Here is an 18,041-nt window from a genome sequence, read left to right as displayed (position 1 = left end):
TTTGCAGATAGTGAACAGTTTCTCCAGTAAACACTCAGGAAGCTTTTGCTGTTTTGGGCTTTTATTGAAGAGTTGATTGTAAAACTGTAACATACAAAAAAAAAAAAAAAAAAAAAAAAAATGCTTATTACAATTATGTTTTCACATTTAAACAAACAAAGAATAAGTAGAGCTACATAAAACAATGTATAGCAGCTTAATAATTCAATATTATGCATAACAATAACATTAGTTGGACTTCATAAAACAAAATTACAAAATAAAAAAGGGACAGCTTCTTCCCCAAAACTGTCACCTACTAAATGAGAACTGTTAATTTGTTTTATTTATTCTTAATTCTTGCACTTTGACGGAGCAGCTCTGAATTTCTTTATATTGTATAATGACAATAAAGGCTTTCTATTCTATTCTATTTTATAAAAACGTCTATAAAACAAGTGATTAGCATTAGGCTAACATTAATGGAAATTTCCATAGACATGCTAACGCTATTAGCATCTTATATTTTAGCATGAATTTCAAACTATAAAAGTTTACTTAAAGTGCCCCAGGGAGTGAGTTAACATGTTATAACATTACAATACTTATAGAAAGATAATTTCATGAGGCCAAAAGACAGTTTATAGGAATTAAACACTGGCAAGAACATTTGAAAAGTCTAGATAGAACTATATGGTGGCTAAGGTAGCTCAGAGTAGACAAAACAGATCAACTCAAAATAGAAATAATCTTTACCCACTGGGGGTAGAACAACATTTACCAGAAGAAGTTAAGAAACATGTGAATAACGACTTCCGGTGTAGTTCCCGACACTGGGCATGTGATAAGACCATGGATTCAGCAGCAGTGTCTTTACAACCGCCAAAGCTTTCTATTTCTAATCTCATCATCAATGTCACTTAGGCTACGTTCAGACTGCAGCCTGAAGTGACTCAGATCCAATTTTTTCAGCCTTATGCAACCTGTATCTGATCTTTTAATGACAGTCTGAACGACACAGATCCGATTTTTCCAAATGCGACTCAGGCCATTTGGATATGTGCTCCTAAAACTGATACATATCTGATCTTTTGACACGTGACTTCAGTCTGAACGTCCAGGTCACATTCATCCCACCTACACGTCACAAATGTACACAAACGTTCTTCTACCACGTTCATCATACCAAAATTCTGTCTGAACTCCGTGTTAGTAAAGCAGCGACGCAATCCCATCACCTTGGCTGCGACTCTGCACTCACACATTCCTTTCTACAGACGTTGCTGCCACTGCCCCACAAAACATCATGGCCAAAAACCTCATCCTTCTCCTTCTCAATCTCCTCCTTAAAACAAATAAGATGTACATGTTCTGTCTCCGGTATGACAGCAACTTTAAAATCTCCAGGTGCTCAATGCTGCGTCCATGTTTAGTCGACTTCCATAAACATTGTGCACACTCGCTGCATGTGACGTCGTCCTGTCCTCCAATGTGCGTGCAGGACACTTTTGGGGCTTTTAAAGTTCACACTGGAAGATCACATACAAGTCGCATTTAATTGGAAATGTGAATGACCTTGCAAAAACAAATAATATTTTACAAAAAAATCAGAATTGAGCATTAAGCCCTGTATAGTTTTACAGTGTGTTATTTTTCCTAAACGCCCATATTTGGTTTGATATGAACAGACCATGTTTGTCCCTGATTGGCTGTTCCACCTGTCAATCACGCCCACCTGAAAACAGAAACCAGACTCACATCTTCATAAGGCATTGAACTGTGTATTCTGGATCCCAGGCAGCCTTTTTACATTAATCATAACATTTTATATTGCGACATCCCCAATATTTATAGAAAAAATATATGAATTAGTAATAAATGACCTATACGACGAACCAGAATAATTTTGATTAGTCCATTTTAATAACTCATTATATTCTGTCAAAGGGAGAGCCTCCAAACCCACTTTAATTTATGTCCAAAGAAAATCGCTCAAATTATGCAGACTTAATAACACCATTTACCAGCTACTACTTTTTTTTCTTTTCGCCATCGCTATTTCTCTACACTCTTCATTCTTTGCCACTGGACAGATTAAACTAGTGCTACTTTGAGTTAGCAGAAACATGCATAATAACTCGAGAATTCCCTTTGGCCCAAATCTCTCTGTTACTGCAGCCAGCCTTTTCTCCGGTGGTCCAAACCCTCCTTGTTAACCTTGCTTTTTATTCCTTAGCCTTTTCAGACCCTTCCACCTTTTTTTTTTTTCTACAACTTCAGAGCGTTCCCTTCTTAAGTCTTTGAACTAGAAAGGAGCGACTGCTTTCTTGCCAAGTCTAGAGCATTGCATGTGGAGTATATTGTAGTTTTCTAGTGGAATTATGCAGTTATACCTCCCCAACAGCATGAGGCCATTCTCGAACAAAACATAACATTGTGTTTTTGCTTGGAATAACAGCTCGGCCATTTTGGAGTTTGTATGTGGCGGTTGCATTATTTTTAAAAGAGTCAGAGAAGGACAAAAGCTGTGGGTGGCACTAAAAGCTAAAATGCATTAACAGACACAATGCTGACTCGATAATACATAAATAAATAATTTTTCCAAACTATACAAATGTAACAGTCAGGTATAAAAGGGCTTAAGTAAATGGGTGTCACCGAAATGTCATATTATTTGCATTACTTTGACAATTTATGTGGATTAATGGAGTGTAAAAGTGCAAGCAAGGTAGCGTGTTTTTCAGTATTTATGTTTTTAAGTTTGTTTTTTATTGTTAGTGTGGCTACAGCTCCAAAGCTCAAAATGCTCTGCTCTACTTTGAGATGTCATGTGGTCATGTGTGTCAGCTTCTTTTTACTTTTAGTTCACTAGAGATGGGCAATTCCAGGGCTGAAATCATCCAAATTATTCTAGTGAAGGTGTTTGGAGTTTAAAAACAGGTTTAGCACTTTCTGTATAACCATATTTAAAGTGAAATTAGAAGTACAAAACATGAAATAATTCACAAATGCAGGACTATTTTCAAAGGATATAAAATGAGAAATACAATATCTGAAGGAGCAGTGCAAGAAACACTGTTGAAATGTAATATTTTTTCCAGGGGTATAGTGGGCGTGGTACGCGGGGGTATGCCATCCACCCACTTCTCCCGACGTGAGATATAAGAAAAATAACAAATATAAAATAACTACAACTTAAATGTCAAACCGGAGCTTTTGGCACTGGTAAAAACAACCTGCATGGGCTCATGATATCTGCAGTGCTGTTCTATAGTGACCTGCCATATAAGGAGTCTAGGACTGATCCCAGGACTAAACCAAGTCTAAACCAGGACTGATCCCAGGACTGAACCAGCACTAAACCAGGGCTGAACCAGGACTAAACCAGGGCTGAACCAGGGTTGAACTAGGACTAAACCAGGGTTGAACTAGGACTAAACCAGGGCTAAACCAGGTCTAAACCTGGTCTAAACCAGGTCCAAACCAGAACTGAACCAGGACTGAGTGTCTGGATGAGGTGCACCCGCATATACCATCATGTGACCACAGGCGCAAGGACTGGTGCAGAACTCCGCACAACAGGGCTAAGAGCAGCTGTCGCCCAATTGCACTTTGTGGATACTCTGCTCCGTGGGCTCTGGGTTCTCCTTTTTTCTCTCTCTCAAGTCCAAGATTAGATCTGTTTTAGTCCTGTTTTAGTCCAGGTTCAGTCCTGGGCACATGTGTTGTAGTCTATGATTTACGTTCTGTAGGTGATAATAAACAGTGTTAATGTTAATAATCATTTTAAGCAAAAGAACATCTAATATTATGGTAGGTGAGTGGGATTCATCACATCGATGACATCACGAACATCCCCACTTAAAAAATCTCCACTACACCACTAATTGTCACCACAAAGGTTTTACCCAAGTAAGAGTACTGTTACTTCAATAAAAATATTACTCATGTAGAAGAAAACATGTGCTGCTTTATGAAATGAAACAACCTCTAAGTATGTTTTTGATGAAGCAATATTAATACTGAATTACAAAATTGTGCAATATGGGCACTTTAAACACCCTATACCTGTTTTTTTATGTATTTTAGCTGAAGGCGTCTTGCCCCAGTACAGATATACAAGTACCCAGTAAAGTACTACCTTCCCACCTTCCTCTGCTGGCTGATTTGCATGTTAGTGAATAAGACATGAGGAGAGCTACAGTATTTCCTTATCGCCTTTTCCTCATAGGGTCAATCTAAGCCGGTTAACCCTTTATCGACCTCTCTCCCAGTGAAGGATGTAGTGTTTATTTATTCATTTCCTGTGCCACAGACTGTGACAGCTCCTCATTTGGCTGTTTGCACAGAGGCAGAGGCATGAGTGCAGCTGGTCTAGTGGGGTTTACACTTTGGGAGTTAAAACAACACGCGCTTGCATTTTTAGATAACATGGAATATGAATGTGGGATTTTAGCATTATACATTTGTTATTCATCAGCTTTAAAGGTCCTGTATTACGCAAAATTGATTATTGTTACCTTATCAAAAATACACCTGGAATTGTGTTTTGTTTCATTCACACATGTTTGAGTAATCATTTATTTTTAGTCTGTCTGGATCTCAAAGCTCAAAATGCTCTGTTCCACATTGTGATGTCATGTAGTGGTGGTTTCCAAGGTAACAGCTGCCTTTAGTTCAGTAGAAACTAGAAAAGCACTCAGAGAGCGCAGACCTCCGCCAAGGACTACCCCCATTTTTTATATAAATTGCGATAAAATCAGTCTTCTGGATCAGATCCGGATCAGCCTTTGGAATATGAAAGAGGATCCCATTGTCCATCCCTGAGTCAAATTTCATGGGGTTTGGTCAATAATTAACCGAGATATTGAGAAACAAAATTTTTGGCCCCATTTACCACAATGTTAACTAAAATTTCAAAGTGATCCAGAATCCAGGATTTGTTCCGGATCACCCCCAAAATGAAATCAGTTCTTCCTTTTCACATTTCCAACAAATCCTGAAAATTTCATCAAAATTGGTCCATAACTTTTTGAGTTATGTTGCTAACAGACAAACAAACAAACAAAAACAAACAAACAAACAAACAGACAAACGCCGGCAAAAACATAACCTCCTTTGGCGGAGGAAATTAGCAGTTCCAGGGCTGAAATTCTGACTCCAGGTTTGTTTGAAATTACAAAACTTTATAACATAGTTTAGAAAATAGTGTCGTCATGGGCCATTTAAAAGAAATCATGTCAAATCAATCAATTTATTAGCAGATTTTAATCATGGTATAATGTTTTCCCCTCATTATTGGCTTACACAAAGTTGTATTTTGGTTGATTTATGGATGTTTGAGTAATCCTGTTGTATTATCCTGTATTTAAGGCTTATGTGCTCAGAAAATTTCAGTTTTCAACTACCCCCATCTCCACCCACTTCTTTTTTCTCTGCTTACTTTACTATTTACACTACAAATCATTCATGTAAAACTTAGAAATGTCACATAGCCAATTTTCACATGCAATTAAAAATCTGTAAATGAAATTAAGCTGTTTTAGATTCATATTACAGTTTGCAATTAACAGTATACAAAATTATGATCTACAAAAGTTGAAGCTTAATATTAAATACCCGAAGTAAGTAAAGTATGTCTTCTTTAATCAAATCCAACTGGGTTTCACATTGGAACGTCAAATCGGATAAATTTAATCATTGTAGTCGTTGGTCTAATCACAATTCAGATTTTCAAGTCCTCTCAAATTTCGTACATGATAGAAAGGTTTTTGGTTAAATCAGATTAAGATTTCTCAGCTATAGGATTTTTTATTATTTCACTGATTGAATTGTACAAAAAGGCATCAAAAAGATATAATTTTTTTTAGTTAGAAAAAGAATAATTCAGATTTCAAAAAGTGCATGGCTCTGGTCTTACAAGTAGATCAGTAGTCTCATAAGTGGCTGTTTTAAATACAATTATTACATATTTTATTCCAGATTTATATTGATAGAAAACAATTAGAATTCTTTTTTCAATTTTAAAAGACCCATATGTTTATAATGTTTCCTCATCACAAACATAAGTTGTGTTTTGTTTCATTCATACGTGATTAACAAATAAACCCTGCATATTTAGTTCATATTGAGTTCTTCTCTCAAACAGAAAACACTCTGTCATGTCATGTGGTAATACAAGAAGTGCTCCACTGTGTTTTTAAACTCCATGCACCTTCACTAGAATCATTTGAACGATTTCAGCCCTGGAATTACCAATCTGTACTGAACAAAAGGTAAAAGGAGCTGCTGTTAACTTGAAAACTACAGCTTCATGACATCACAAAGTGGAACGGAGCATCATGAGCTTTGGAGATGTAGACAGACCAATAATACAGGATTACTCAAACATGTGTTAGTAAAACAAAACACAACTCCAGGCATGTTTTTGACGATGTAACAACATTATAACGTGGCTTAAAGCTCACAAGAGTCCATTTTGTGTAATAATACAGGATTGTTAATTTGTCCTAATTTCCTGACCACAATTAATTACTTTCAGAATCATTTTGCTCTCCTGTAATTCAACCAGTTTCACATTTATTTATCTAGCACTGATCCAACCTTTTCACAAGCTTTGCCAGTGAAGCCTAATTTGTATATTTTCAGAAAACTGTGATCTGGGAACTTAGCAGTCTGTTCAGCTGTGGGGAGTTTTCCTTTGTTTCTCTTGGGACGTGACCTGGGAACTTCAAATTCAACTGTGTAGTGAACTCCATGTACTCCTTAGATTTTAGTTGGACCAAATTAAAGGTATTTTTAGCTGTGCATGAGAAAATGGTTGAAATATTTCGCTGGGTCAAAAAAGTTCTGGTCAACCTTTTTAATAACCATCTTTATTTCTAGACAGGATTTGGCCATTGTAATAACTTTTGCAATATACCTTTTTGGTTATTTGGTCAAGTTATGCTTTAAAACTTTACGAACTTTACCATATTAAAGGTGCACAGTGTAACTTTTTGGTTGGGTGTGAGTCACCTGCTTGTTGCTATGGAGATATCATTGCGCTTTCTCGAATGTTCTACCTTACATTTAGTCAATTACAGGTGTTTTATAGCTCAAAAATAGCTCTTCACTAGGGATGTAACAATATTCGAATCTCTCGATACAATATTATCACGATATGCATCTCATGGTACGATATTTATTGCAATATTTTGGATATTATTGGATATTTTTGCTTTTAAAATACCTTGACAAGAATTATTTCCCTCATAATCCCAAGATTTCAAGTAAAAAACGTATTTCTTCATGTTGTTTGCACTGAAATGAATCATGGGATATGTAGTTCCCGATGTTTAGAAGCTGTTGCTACTATAAAAAATGCATTTAAGCAAAGGAACTTGTAATTTGATATATTGTGACAGTCCGCGATATTATTGTGAGACCTTCTGACGATACGATATCACGATATTTCAGTTATTGTTACAGCCCTACTCTTCACAGATCTGACCTGTAACTTGACCTGGTTTGGTCTTCATGATCATACAAAGGTTTAATGCCATACTGTGAAACATTCCAGACAACGCAATAGTATCTACATGGAGAAAAGCATTTGATAGACCTTCCACCAGAAAAGTTACACAATGCACCTTAAACATCAGTATTGAAATTGAATTTGAACATAGGGCTGTTGCAATAACCGCAAAAATGAATCACTACGGTACTAAGAGGTCCACTGCAGTGAATGTTGGGCCTCAGCGATCTCCACACGTGACCTGACCCAGAGTCCTGCACGGGTCCATTTTTAGAGACCCGCACCCACCCGGACCCGTTAACATTCCACCCGCTAGCACCCATGCCCGTGATAACCCAGGACTAACCCAGGACTAACTAACCCAGAACTAACCCAGGACTAAGGTGCGCCCGCAAAGACTGTCGGGGGACCGCAGGCGAAAGGACCGCAGCAGCTCTGCGCCGCACAGAGGTAAACACAGCTGTCACCCGATCACGCTTTGCGGACACCTGCTCCGCGTGCTCCCTTAAGTCCGCGGGTACCCGACCTGGTGCAGGACTTTGACCCGAGCTGCCACAGTGAGAGCTGGAGAGACGCAGCGGCACTTGTTCCAAAGCCAAATTTTACTTCTCCCATATTACACACGCTATATCCACACGAAAACTAAGGTACATGTGTATATACCACACCACAGGAGAAATTCCCTAAGCCCTATTTGAACATAGCATGGTTGTACACTACCGGTCAAAAGTTTTAGAACATCACACTTTTTCCAGTTTTTTTACTGTTTACTCTTGACCAAAACATATTCTAAACTTTTGATTCATGACAGTGTCCACCTTTGGCAGATATAACAGCTGAACACACTCATTCTTTTTACAATAGAAATCAAATATTCTTCAGAAAGTTCTTCCCAAGAAAAAGTTCAGAAGTTTCCATAAATGTGTGGCACTTGTAGGTTGCTTGACTTTCACTCTTCTGTCCAGTTGATCCCAAAAACAGCTCGATGGGGTTTAAGTCTGGAGACTGTGCTGGACACTCCATGTTTTCAAGTTTACCATCTTGTTCTTTTTTCCTGAGGTAGTTTTGGCAGAGCTTGGACTTGTGTTTTGTATCTTATCTTTTTTTTTAACCTTTGTCTGTTCAGTATTTACCTTTGTATCATTTCAAACTCTTCATTGGACTTTCACGACTTGAATTTCAATAAATAACTGGAGAAATTTGGGCGTTCTAAAACTTTTGACCGGTAGTATATCTCCAGGATTGATTTTGGACTACCTTTGACTGTATTGAAATTTTCACAGATATTGAGATTTCCGTTGAAACTGTAATGATTTCACCACTGGACATCTTCTCAAACCTATAGGGTGCTGCCTAATGCTTTGCAGAATCTGAAAATAATTGGGGTTGCTGGCCTGGCTGTCTGGCTTACGTCCTGTTTCTCAAAGCATCCCTGACCATTATCTAATATTTATATTTCAAAAACAGAATTGTTAAAAACTGCAGAGAATGCTGATACAGAACAAATAAGGGTTACATACAATAGTTGGCGGAAAAGTTTTATTTTTGGACTGTTTTTATAGTTTAAGTGTTGGCGTTTCTCGTTTTGGTTTGACGTCTCTGTGAGGTTGGCTTTTATGGCTTCTGTAATCACACATGGGGCTAATGCTACCTACGCATCCTGTTGTTATGGCGACCACTGATCAGTATTCACATTCAGTATTGCTTTTACCCCTCATTTATTTGTTTGCGCTCTACAGCCTTTGCTCTGTATTTTGTGACCATTTGTACCATGTTTTATTTTTACCATTATGGAACTAAAAGGTGCGCTATGAGGGATGTAACAAAAACCGAAATATCATGATATCGTATCGTCAGAAGTCTCACAGTAATATCGTGAGCTGTCACAATATATCAAATTACAAGTTCATGGTTTTACAATAGCAAAAGCTTGTAAACACTGGGAACTACATATCCCATGATTCATTTCAGAACATGAACAGGGTATCCCCAGGTTTGACTAGCCCAAATTTAAGACTTTTTAAAGACGTTTTTAAGACCACTGAAATGAAAATTAAGTCCAACAAGGGAAGGCACCCATTATACGGGCGAAAAAACACCAGATCCAATTCTAATAATGGCCATTACCCACTGATTTAAATAATAAAATAGAAAAGCACTCAGAGAGCGCAGACCTCCGCCCAGGACTACCCCCATTTTTTATATAAATTGCGATAAAATCAGTCTTGTGGATCAGATCCGGATCAGCCTTTGGAATATGAAAGAGGATCCCATTGTCCATCCCTGAGTCAAATTTCATGGGGTTTGGTCAATAATTAACCGAGATATTGAGAAACAAAATTTTTGGCCCCATTTACCACAATGTTAACTAAAATTTCAAAGTGATCCAGAATCCAGGATTTGTTCCGGATCACCCCCAAAATGAAAACAGTTCTTCCTTTTCACATTTCCAACAAATCCTGAAAATTTCATCAAAATCGGTCCATAACTTTTTGAGTTATGTTGCTAACAGACAAACAAACAAACAAACAGACAAACGCCGGCAAAAACATAACCTCCTTGGCGGAGGTAAAAATACTTTCATTATAAAATCTCATTCAGAACTCATTTATAGTTGTATGCGTTGCTTATAAAATGGCCAAAAATTAATTTAAAACATTCTAAACTAAATACAAACTAAGTATTGTTTGCGAATACTCCAAATTAGACGTTCATTCCGGTTATGTGTTTTCACGTTGTTTTTTTTTTCTTTCTCCATTTTAAAATTGCCCTGCAGCCCGGTTGAGTCTACAAACACAAATTTAAGGCCTTTGTGAAAAAAATATGACTTGGACGACGTAATTTAAGACTTTTTCAGACCTTAATTTAGGAGCATGAAATTTAAGACCTTTTTAAGACTTTTAAGACCCCGCGGCGACCCTGATGAACAACATGAAGAAATCATTTTTTTACTTGAATTCTTTGGATTATGACAGAAATAATTCACACCAAAATCTTGTCAAGGTATTTTAAAAGCAGAAACGTGTCCTATCTCCAAAATATTGCAGTAAATGTGCCAATGTGCTATGTAACTTTTCTTATGGAAAGTCCGCCACTTGCTTGTTACCATGGGGATGTTACAGCTTTGGCTTGAATGTTCCACAGAATAGCATTAATCTTCAGGCAGGATGTACAAAATCAGGTATTGTTGAGCACATTGTTACCTGTAAAACACCTGTATGATAAGAGATGCTAGTTAGACATGTTTAATGCCATACTGAGGAACATTTTAGGCGAGACGAGCAGATGCCGGACCCTCCGTTAGAAAAGTTAAGTGTAGTGGGTTAATTGTTCACTCACTAACCGGAGAGTAGCCAGTTCAAACCTTTCTTGAACATCTACTGTCATATATAAATAATATAAATAAATAACCGAAATATCGTGATATCGTATCGTCAAAAGTCTCAAAATAATATCGTGGGCTGTTACAATATATCGAATTACAAGATCCTTTGGTTAAATGCATGGTTTTACAGTAGCAACAGCTAAAAAAAACATTGAACTACATATCTGATGACTCATTTCAGCGCAGAAGAAATGTTTTTTCCTTTCATTCTTGGGATTATGACAGTAATGATTCACATCTAAGACTAGTCAATGTATTTTAAGTGCAAAAAGTATCCAGTTTACAATTATATCAGCCATCCAAAATATCGCACTTTGAAATGAGTATCGTGATAATATTGTACTGTGAGATTTTGATATTGTTACATTCCTAGTATAAGCCATTATGTTTTGAAAGATACAGAGCTCTGGAATGAATGGATTACACATTAAATTTAGTTTGTTTTAATTTATATTTTGTCTCTTATATATACAGTAAGTCATAAGTGAAATTGGAAATGAAACCTTGCTGTTCATACATTGTTTCTTTCTTAGAATTCTGTCATTGTTGAAAAGGGTTTGGCATTATAAGTATTTTTTTTGCTTCAGCCTAAACCCTTTCGGTCATGATCCATGGGGTTGTAGTCTGTTTTATTTTGTTTTGTTTTGTAGTGCTGCAAAATAACTGAACAAACTACTACTACTATTGTGTTCCATCTTTTGGCAAAACACTCCATCCATATTGCCATATTATTGTGCTGTAACATTTTTGGTTTGTTTGTTTTTTGTTTTTCTCAGAACCATTGCCACCAATAAAATATTCCTGCAAACATCACATCAAGCATGACTTTTTGTTACTGAATAAAATTACCCAAAAATATAAAAGTGTATAAGATATTGTATGCTAATCAAGTTTCTCATTATCTCTAGGTATGCGGAACTCGTACGCCAGTCAGCACAGCCCACCGGGACAGGACATGCGCTCGGCCATGTCCCCTGACCGTCACATCGCTCCCATATACGAGGACCGCACGTACCAGGGGCCACTGTACCGGAGCACCACACAGCCAGGGGCCCTGTACCGCAGTACATCAGGTGAGTTCAAACACACACTTTTTACATAATCAGCAGCAGTGGTGGAGGGTAACAAAGTACAAAAGTGAAAGTACATATTTTAGGTATCTGTACTCGAGCTGTTCGATTTTGGAAAAAATCATTATCACGAGTATTCAAACGATTATTTTTTGTTACATGATGCATTTTTTCTACATGTCTCTCTCTCTCAAAAAAACCCAAAAAACACTTTGTTATTGATAGTTTACGCGAAACTTTCAAATTGAAAATAAATATAGACTACAAATATATACCTTAGAGCAGTTTTGTGATGTAAAAACATAAAATGAATAAAATATACTTTGAAGTAAGGCATAGAAACACATAAATGTATCCAAAATAAAATAAATATACTTATTTATATTTTTAAAAATCCCAAAATAAAATTTGTTAAGCTTTATCGTTTCAACTTGATTAAATGAGTTTGGAGATCATTTGACACACAAATCGAAATCGCAATCAAAATTCAATTAATTGTACAGTCTTAATCTGTATTTTACTTAAATACATTTTACAGTGGTTACTTTTTACTTTTACTTCACTAGATTTGAGAATGTGTATCTCTCCTTTCTACACCACTACATTTTAGATCTAGACTGAAAAGTAAAAAGTACTACAAAGTTGTTGTTTTCTTTTAGCACATTTCATTTGAGTTAATATCCCAGGTTTCAGCAAACCAAATGCACAAAAGCAGCTAGAAAAATGTATTTCAAAATCACTAAATTTCATCTTATAATTGTTCTAAAAATCTCTGCAAAATACTTTTACTTTTTACTCTTTAAGCACATTTTCAAACAGGTACTTTAATACTGTTACTTAAGTAGATTTTTTCATGTGATACGTTTACTTTTACTTGAGTAACTTTTTACCATTGTGTCTGTACTTTTACTTAAGTAACAAAATTGAGTACTTCATCCACCACTGGAGACCAGACACTATTTCGTATACTGGTTTTTTTTTCACGCTGAGACTATAATTATGTTTGTCGGATAGATGTAATTTTCCAATCTTGAGTAAATAATTTGTTTTGATGTTTCTGGATTATATCAGCTAGTCTGCGCAATAATCAAAACATACATTTCTTCCTTTCATCTGGTAGAAATGCTGAAGTAAATATACGGTGTTTATGGCCTTTATAATTCACAAAACATGTCCCCAAGATGATTCTGTGTGATGCGCTGTCAAACTAATTCCATATATTTGTTGTGTAACTTTTTGGCTGGGGGTTTGTCAGCTGCTTGTTTCTATGGTGATGTCATTGCTATTCCTGGAATGTTCCACAGTGTGACTTTAAACAGCTCTACCTTATGTTTAATCAATTACAGGTGATTTTATAGCTCAAAAATCCCTAGAAAAACAGGCGTTCTGACTATGAGCGGGGTCGCCTCGCCACAGATCTGACCCGTAACTTGGTCTAGTTTGGCCTCCATGAAGATAGAAAGGTTTAATGCCATACTGTGAAACATTCTAGACAAAACAAGAACATCTTCATGGAGACAAGAATTTAACAGACCCTCCCCGAGAAAAGTTACACAGTGCACCTTTAACATTTCAGTGATTGAAATGGGTGTTTATATTTATTAAAAGTGCATTATGTAACTTTTCTGGTGTAGAGAAAGGCTGTGCAATTAATTGAATTTTGATTGCGATTTCGATTTGTGTGTCAAACAATCTTCAAACTCATAATCGAGTTGAAATGAGCTTAACAAAGTTTATTTTTAGGGATGTAACAATAACCGAAATACTGTGATATCATGTTGTCAGGAGTCTCACAATAATATCAAGAGCCGTCACAATATATTGAAATACAAAATCCTTTGCTTAAATGCATTGTTTTTAGTATGAACAGCAAATAAACATAGGGAACTACATTTCCCATGATTCATTTCAGTGCAAACAACATGAAAAAAATATGTTTTTTACTTGGATTCTTGAGATTATGACAGTAATAATTCACACCAAAATCTTGTCAAGGTATTTTAAAAGCAAAAATGTGTCCTGTCTAGATTTATATTTGTTACTCCAAAATATCACAATAAATATCAAACCATGAGATGCATATCGTGATAATATCATACCAAGACATTTGGATATCGTTATATTCCTATTTATTTTGGAATATTTTTTATATAAATGAGTATATTTATTTTATTTTTTGAATATAGGGATTGTACAACAGCTGGATATATAGTTTATTTTGGATACATGATGTTTTTCTATGCTTTATTTCATGTTCAAAATGTATTTGATTCATTTTATTATTTATTCATCACAAAACTGCTCTAAGGTACAGATTTGTAGCCTATATTTATTTTCAATTTGAAAGTTTTGTGTAAAATATCAGTAACAAAGTGTTTTTTAGAGAGAGAAATGCTGAATAAATGCATTGTGTAACTAAAAAATAATCATGATTTCAACATTGACCAAAATAATCGTGATAATGATTTTTTTTCCATAATCAAGCAGGTCTAGTGGAGAGTCTACCACCTGCTTGTGTCCATGGAGATGTTTTTTTTTGTCCAAAATACATTAAAATACAGTTGTTTTTACGGCTCAAACATACCATAAACAGAGAGTGGGTTTACCTCTCCACAGATCTAACCTGTAACTTGGCCTGGTGGCATTGCTTTTCATTGTCTCCATGGAGATAGTTACAGGCTATACTGTGAAACATTCCAGGTAAAGCAATGTTTTTCTCCAGACAGGGGAGAAAAACCTTCACCAGAAAAGTTACATTGTGCAGCTTGGTAATTTCTGTACAAACTTGATTCCCAGAACTACTTTTCCACTTTGATTTCTTGGAACAATGCAGCACATCACCTGCACGTACTTACTTTGGTTGTGTATTATTTTCATTGCGCCCTTATTAACTATAAAAGGATTACTTCACCAGTCCCCGCACTTGTAATAAGACAATAACGAAAACTGACAGCGCTATCACACCGTACAAAATGAAAACAAAAGGCCCTTAAAACAACACCTACCACATATTTTGATTCCACACACACGCACACGTCGTCCCCTTTGTTTATTAAATATGAATGCCGCATGTGAGCCTGCCATCCACAATACATCATCGCTAAGAGACTGTCAGGGGAACGTGGACAAGGCACGCACCATATTATTGTAAGAAATGTGAAAAGGCCCCAGTGCATCTTGGGAGAATGGGGACAGATAACAGGCTTTTCTGCAGGTTGTAATATCCTAATCATGATATGTGCTCCTCTGCTGCACAGGGGAGGCCAATAAAGTATTCTACGAGAAAGCCTTACAAAATGTGTTGTGTCTAGAGTATGCTTTGGGATGAGATCATGGAAAAATGAATGGTAAACAAGAGCTTTTTTGTGAACAATTTTTCTGCTTTTGTGTAATGCATCGCTGTATTTACCTATGTGTGAGATCAATCTGTGCGTATTTACAACGGGGAGTGATGGATCTGGCTAATTAGTGTTTATGGCATGTACTTACAGAGGTGATATGACAATATAAGATCTATGTTATTAGGTTCTTTTGTCAGACCAAGAGTTTGTTTATATACCTGACAGTTTCGACTTCTCACGAGTGGTCTTCCTCAGATTTAAACAGGTTTTGGCACTGTCTTCCTACCGGTGGAGGCAGGATTACAGCGCCATCTGCAGTCCGACTTCCTCAGGACAGTATCCCAGGTGTGTGAGAGTAAAAAAGCCCCCTCGTCCAGGTTTATAGTCCCGTCGGCACGTTTACGTATTTCGATTGCCTCTTTAATCCAGCAACAGGGTTTGTTATCTGTCTCAGTGATGTTTGCTTCATCCCCAAAACCTGTATAAATGAGCTGACCGGACACGTCGCAGCAACATCACGTGACCACTCTGAGGAAGACCACAGGGAGCAGTCGAAACTGTCAGGTATGAAAACAAACTCTTGGTCTGAAAAAAGAACCTAATAACATAAATTATTGGAAGACCAAATGAACCTCATTGGACTAATATAAGATCTAACTGGAATTTCCCAACTTGGAGTTTGGTACAGTATTTTCCGGGCAATAGGGCGCACTCTTAAGCCTCTAACCCCAACAAAAAACGACAATCCAGAGCGCCCTATAGACAAATCCACTCGGGTGTCCCAGCACGACTTCAGTAAACTACAAAGCCACACCACCTGCAGTGCACGCAAACACACACAGAGCAGACAGCGCGGTGAAAAACACCCGCAGCCACACTCATCACTCCACGCGGACGAGGAACGGAACGGAGGAACGAACTGAAAAAGCGAGTGCAATGTGCCACTTCTAGACACGACTGAACAACTGAGTCACTGCGAACACGCCGACAATCCAGCGGTCCCAGACAGCACCCTCCCTACACGCCACAACTGAACAAAGCCCAGAGTCACCGTGAACGCGCCAAACACAGTCCAACTGACCCATCCAACTGTTGTGTTTTGTTTAAAGTCCGGTGCGGTTTATTTGTGAAAAAAAAGTTTGAAAATAGACCATTTAATGACAGTGCACCTTATAATCCAGAGCACCCTATAGTGAGGAAAATACGGTATATATTTCTATCTGAAGTAGCTCTATGCTCAAACCAGTGGTGGAAGGTAACAAAGTACAATACTTAAGTACAAATATTATGTATCTGTACATTACTTAAGTAAATTTTACATTCCATACTTTTTACTTTTACTTCACTACATTTGAGAACGTATTTCTATTCTTTCTACTCCACTACATTTTAGATCTAGACTGAAAAGTAAAAAGTACTTTTCTTTATGGTTTGAGAGCTGCTGAAATAGTGGAGACTTTATTTTATAACATGTTTAATTTGAGTTAACATCAATCAATAAGCTAAATAATTTTTCAAAATCACTACATCTCATCCTTTAATTGTTCTAAAAAAAAAAAAAGGTTTTACTTAGTACATTTTAAACAGGTACTTTAATACTTTTACTTAAGTAGATTTTTTTCATGTGTTATTTGAGTAACTTTTTACCTTTGTATCTGTACTTTTACTTAAGTAACAAAATTTAGTACATCAACCACCAGTGGCTCAAACACAGATGCTTCTTCCCTCCCACTGTTTCTGTTGATCAGCCTTTGTTATACTTTGAGTGAGTTGGGTTAGATCAGGGGTCCCCCAGTATGAAAGTGTCATGAGCCTAAATAAACGATGATGGTTGATGGTGCAGATTTGCAGTCTTGCTTTCTCAGTCTGCCCCAGTGCAGCTGTGACCACAACATTAGCTTATGGAGCACATGAATGATGACTCCAGCATAGCGCGCTGAGAGGATTTTGTTCAGACATTATTATTATTATTGAGTGCCCGGCGGATTTGAGTTACAGTGAAGTGTGAACAAATGTACTTCAATCAATATCACTTTATTTGTCCCCGAGGGCCAATTCAAACACTCTGAGCTGAAAAATACAATAATAACAAGCTCAAACAAAAGTGTCACTGCAGCTTAACAGGTGGGGTCATCAGATCCAATGTCAGGGCAGTTTGAGTTACAGTCCTCAGGACAAAAGTGTCCCTTCTCTGTGTCCTGGGAGAACCAGGTGAACTCTGCAGATGCATGAAAGCCTCTCACCCAGTGTAGAGACTTAAAGGTGCACTGTGTAACATTTTTGTAATGGGTCCGTCACCTTCTTGTTTCTATAGAAATGACATTGCTCTGCTTGGAATGTTCCACTAGCAAGGCTGGCGTCACCTAGTACTATCCATGCTAGACTGTTTGCAAGAACCTCAGAAGTTGTAGACCACACACCGGCCAATCAGCTAAGAGCTGTGAAGCCATGACGTCAAACTCAAGCACCTGTCTGGGTCCCTTTTTTGGTACAGCACAACAGTAAACAAAGTGGTCCAGATGGATGTAGACGAAGACAGACATTCTGTGTTGGGAACGATTCCAAGGATGGAGGATTTAAAGTCAGATCAAAGAGAACGTTTGGTGAATTTTATCAAGGGAAAAGACATTATTGCCCTTCTTCCTACGAGATTTGACACATTACATATGTCACGACCAAATAGCAGCGATTGGTTAAATAAAAACAGTACCCGACTATTGTCGAGCGAACAAATCTTAATGCTGCGAGGT

The 18,041-nt window shown here is 37.1% G+C and overlaps 1 protein-coding gene across 4 annotated transcripts in view; it reads left to right on the top strand.

Moving 5' to 3' along the window:
* LOC110166534 (plakophilin-4) overlaps positions 1 to 18,041 on the top strand; it is a 223,403-nt gene that overhangs the window by 134,974 nt on the left and 70,388 nt on the right. For all 4 annotated transcript variants that reach the window (XM_020931788.2, XM_020931786.2, XM_020931785.2 and 1 more), the window contains one exon: positions 11,789 to 11,953. In XM_020931788.2, the coding sequence (XP_020787447.1) occupies positions 11,789 to 11,953 (165 nt within the window). The remainder of the gene's footprint in view (positions 1 to 11,788; positions 11,954 to 18,041) is intronic.

The sequence above is a fragment of the Boleophthalmus pectinirostris genome, unplaced genomic scaffold (genome assembly GCF_026225935.1).
Source record: "Boleophthalmus pectinirostris isolate CB_2022bp ecotype Guang Dong unplaced genomic scaffold, ASM2622593v1 HiC_scaffold_1, whole genome shotgun sequence".
Taxonomy (NCBI): Eukaryota; Metazoa; Chordata; class Actinopteri; order Gobiiformes; family Gobiidae; genus Boleophthalmus; species Boleophthalmus pectinirostris.
The sequence above is the reverse complement of the archived record's forward strand: the minus strand, read 5'-3'. Positions and strand labels throughout refer to the sequence as shown.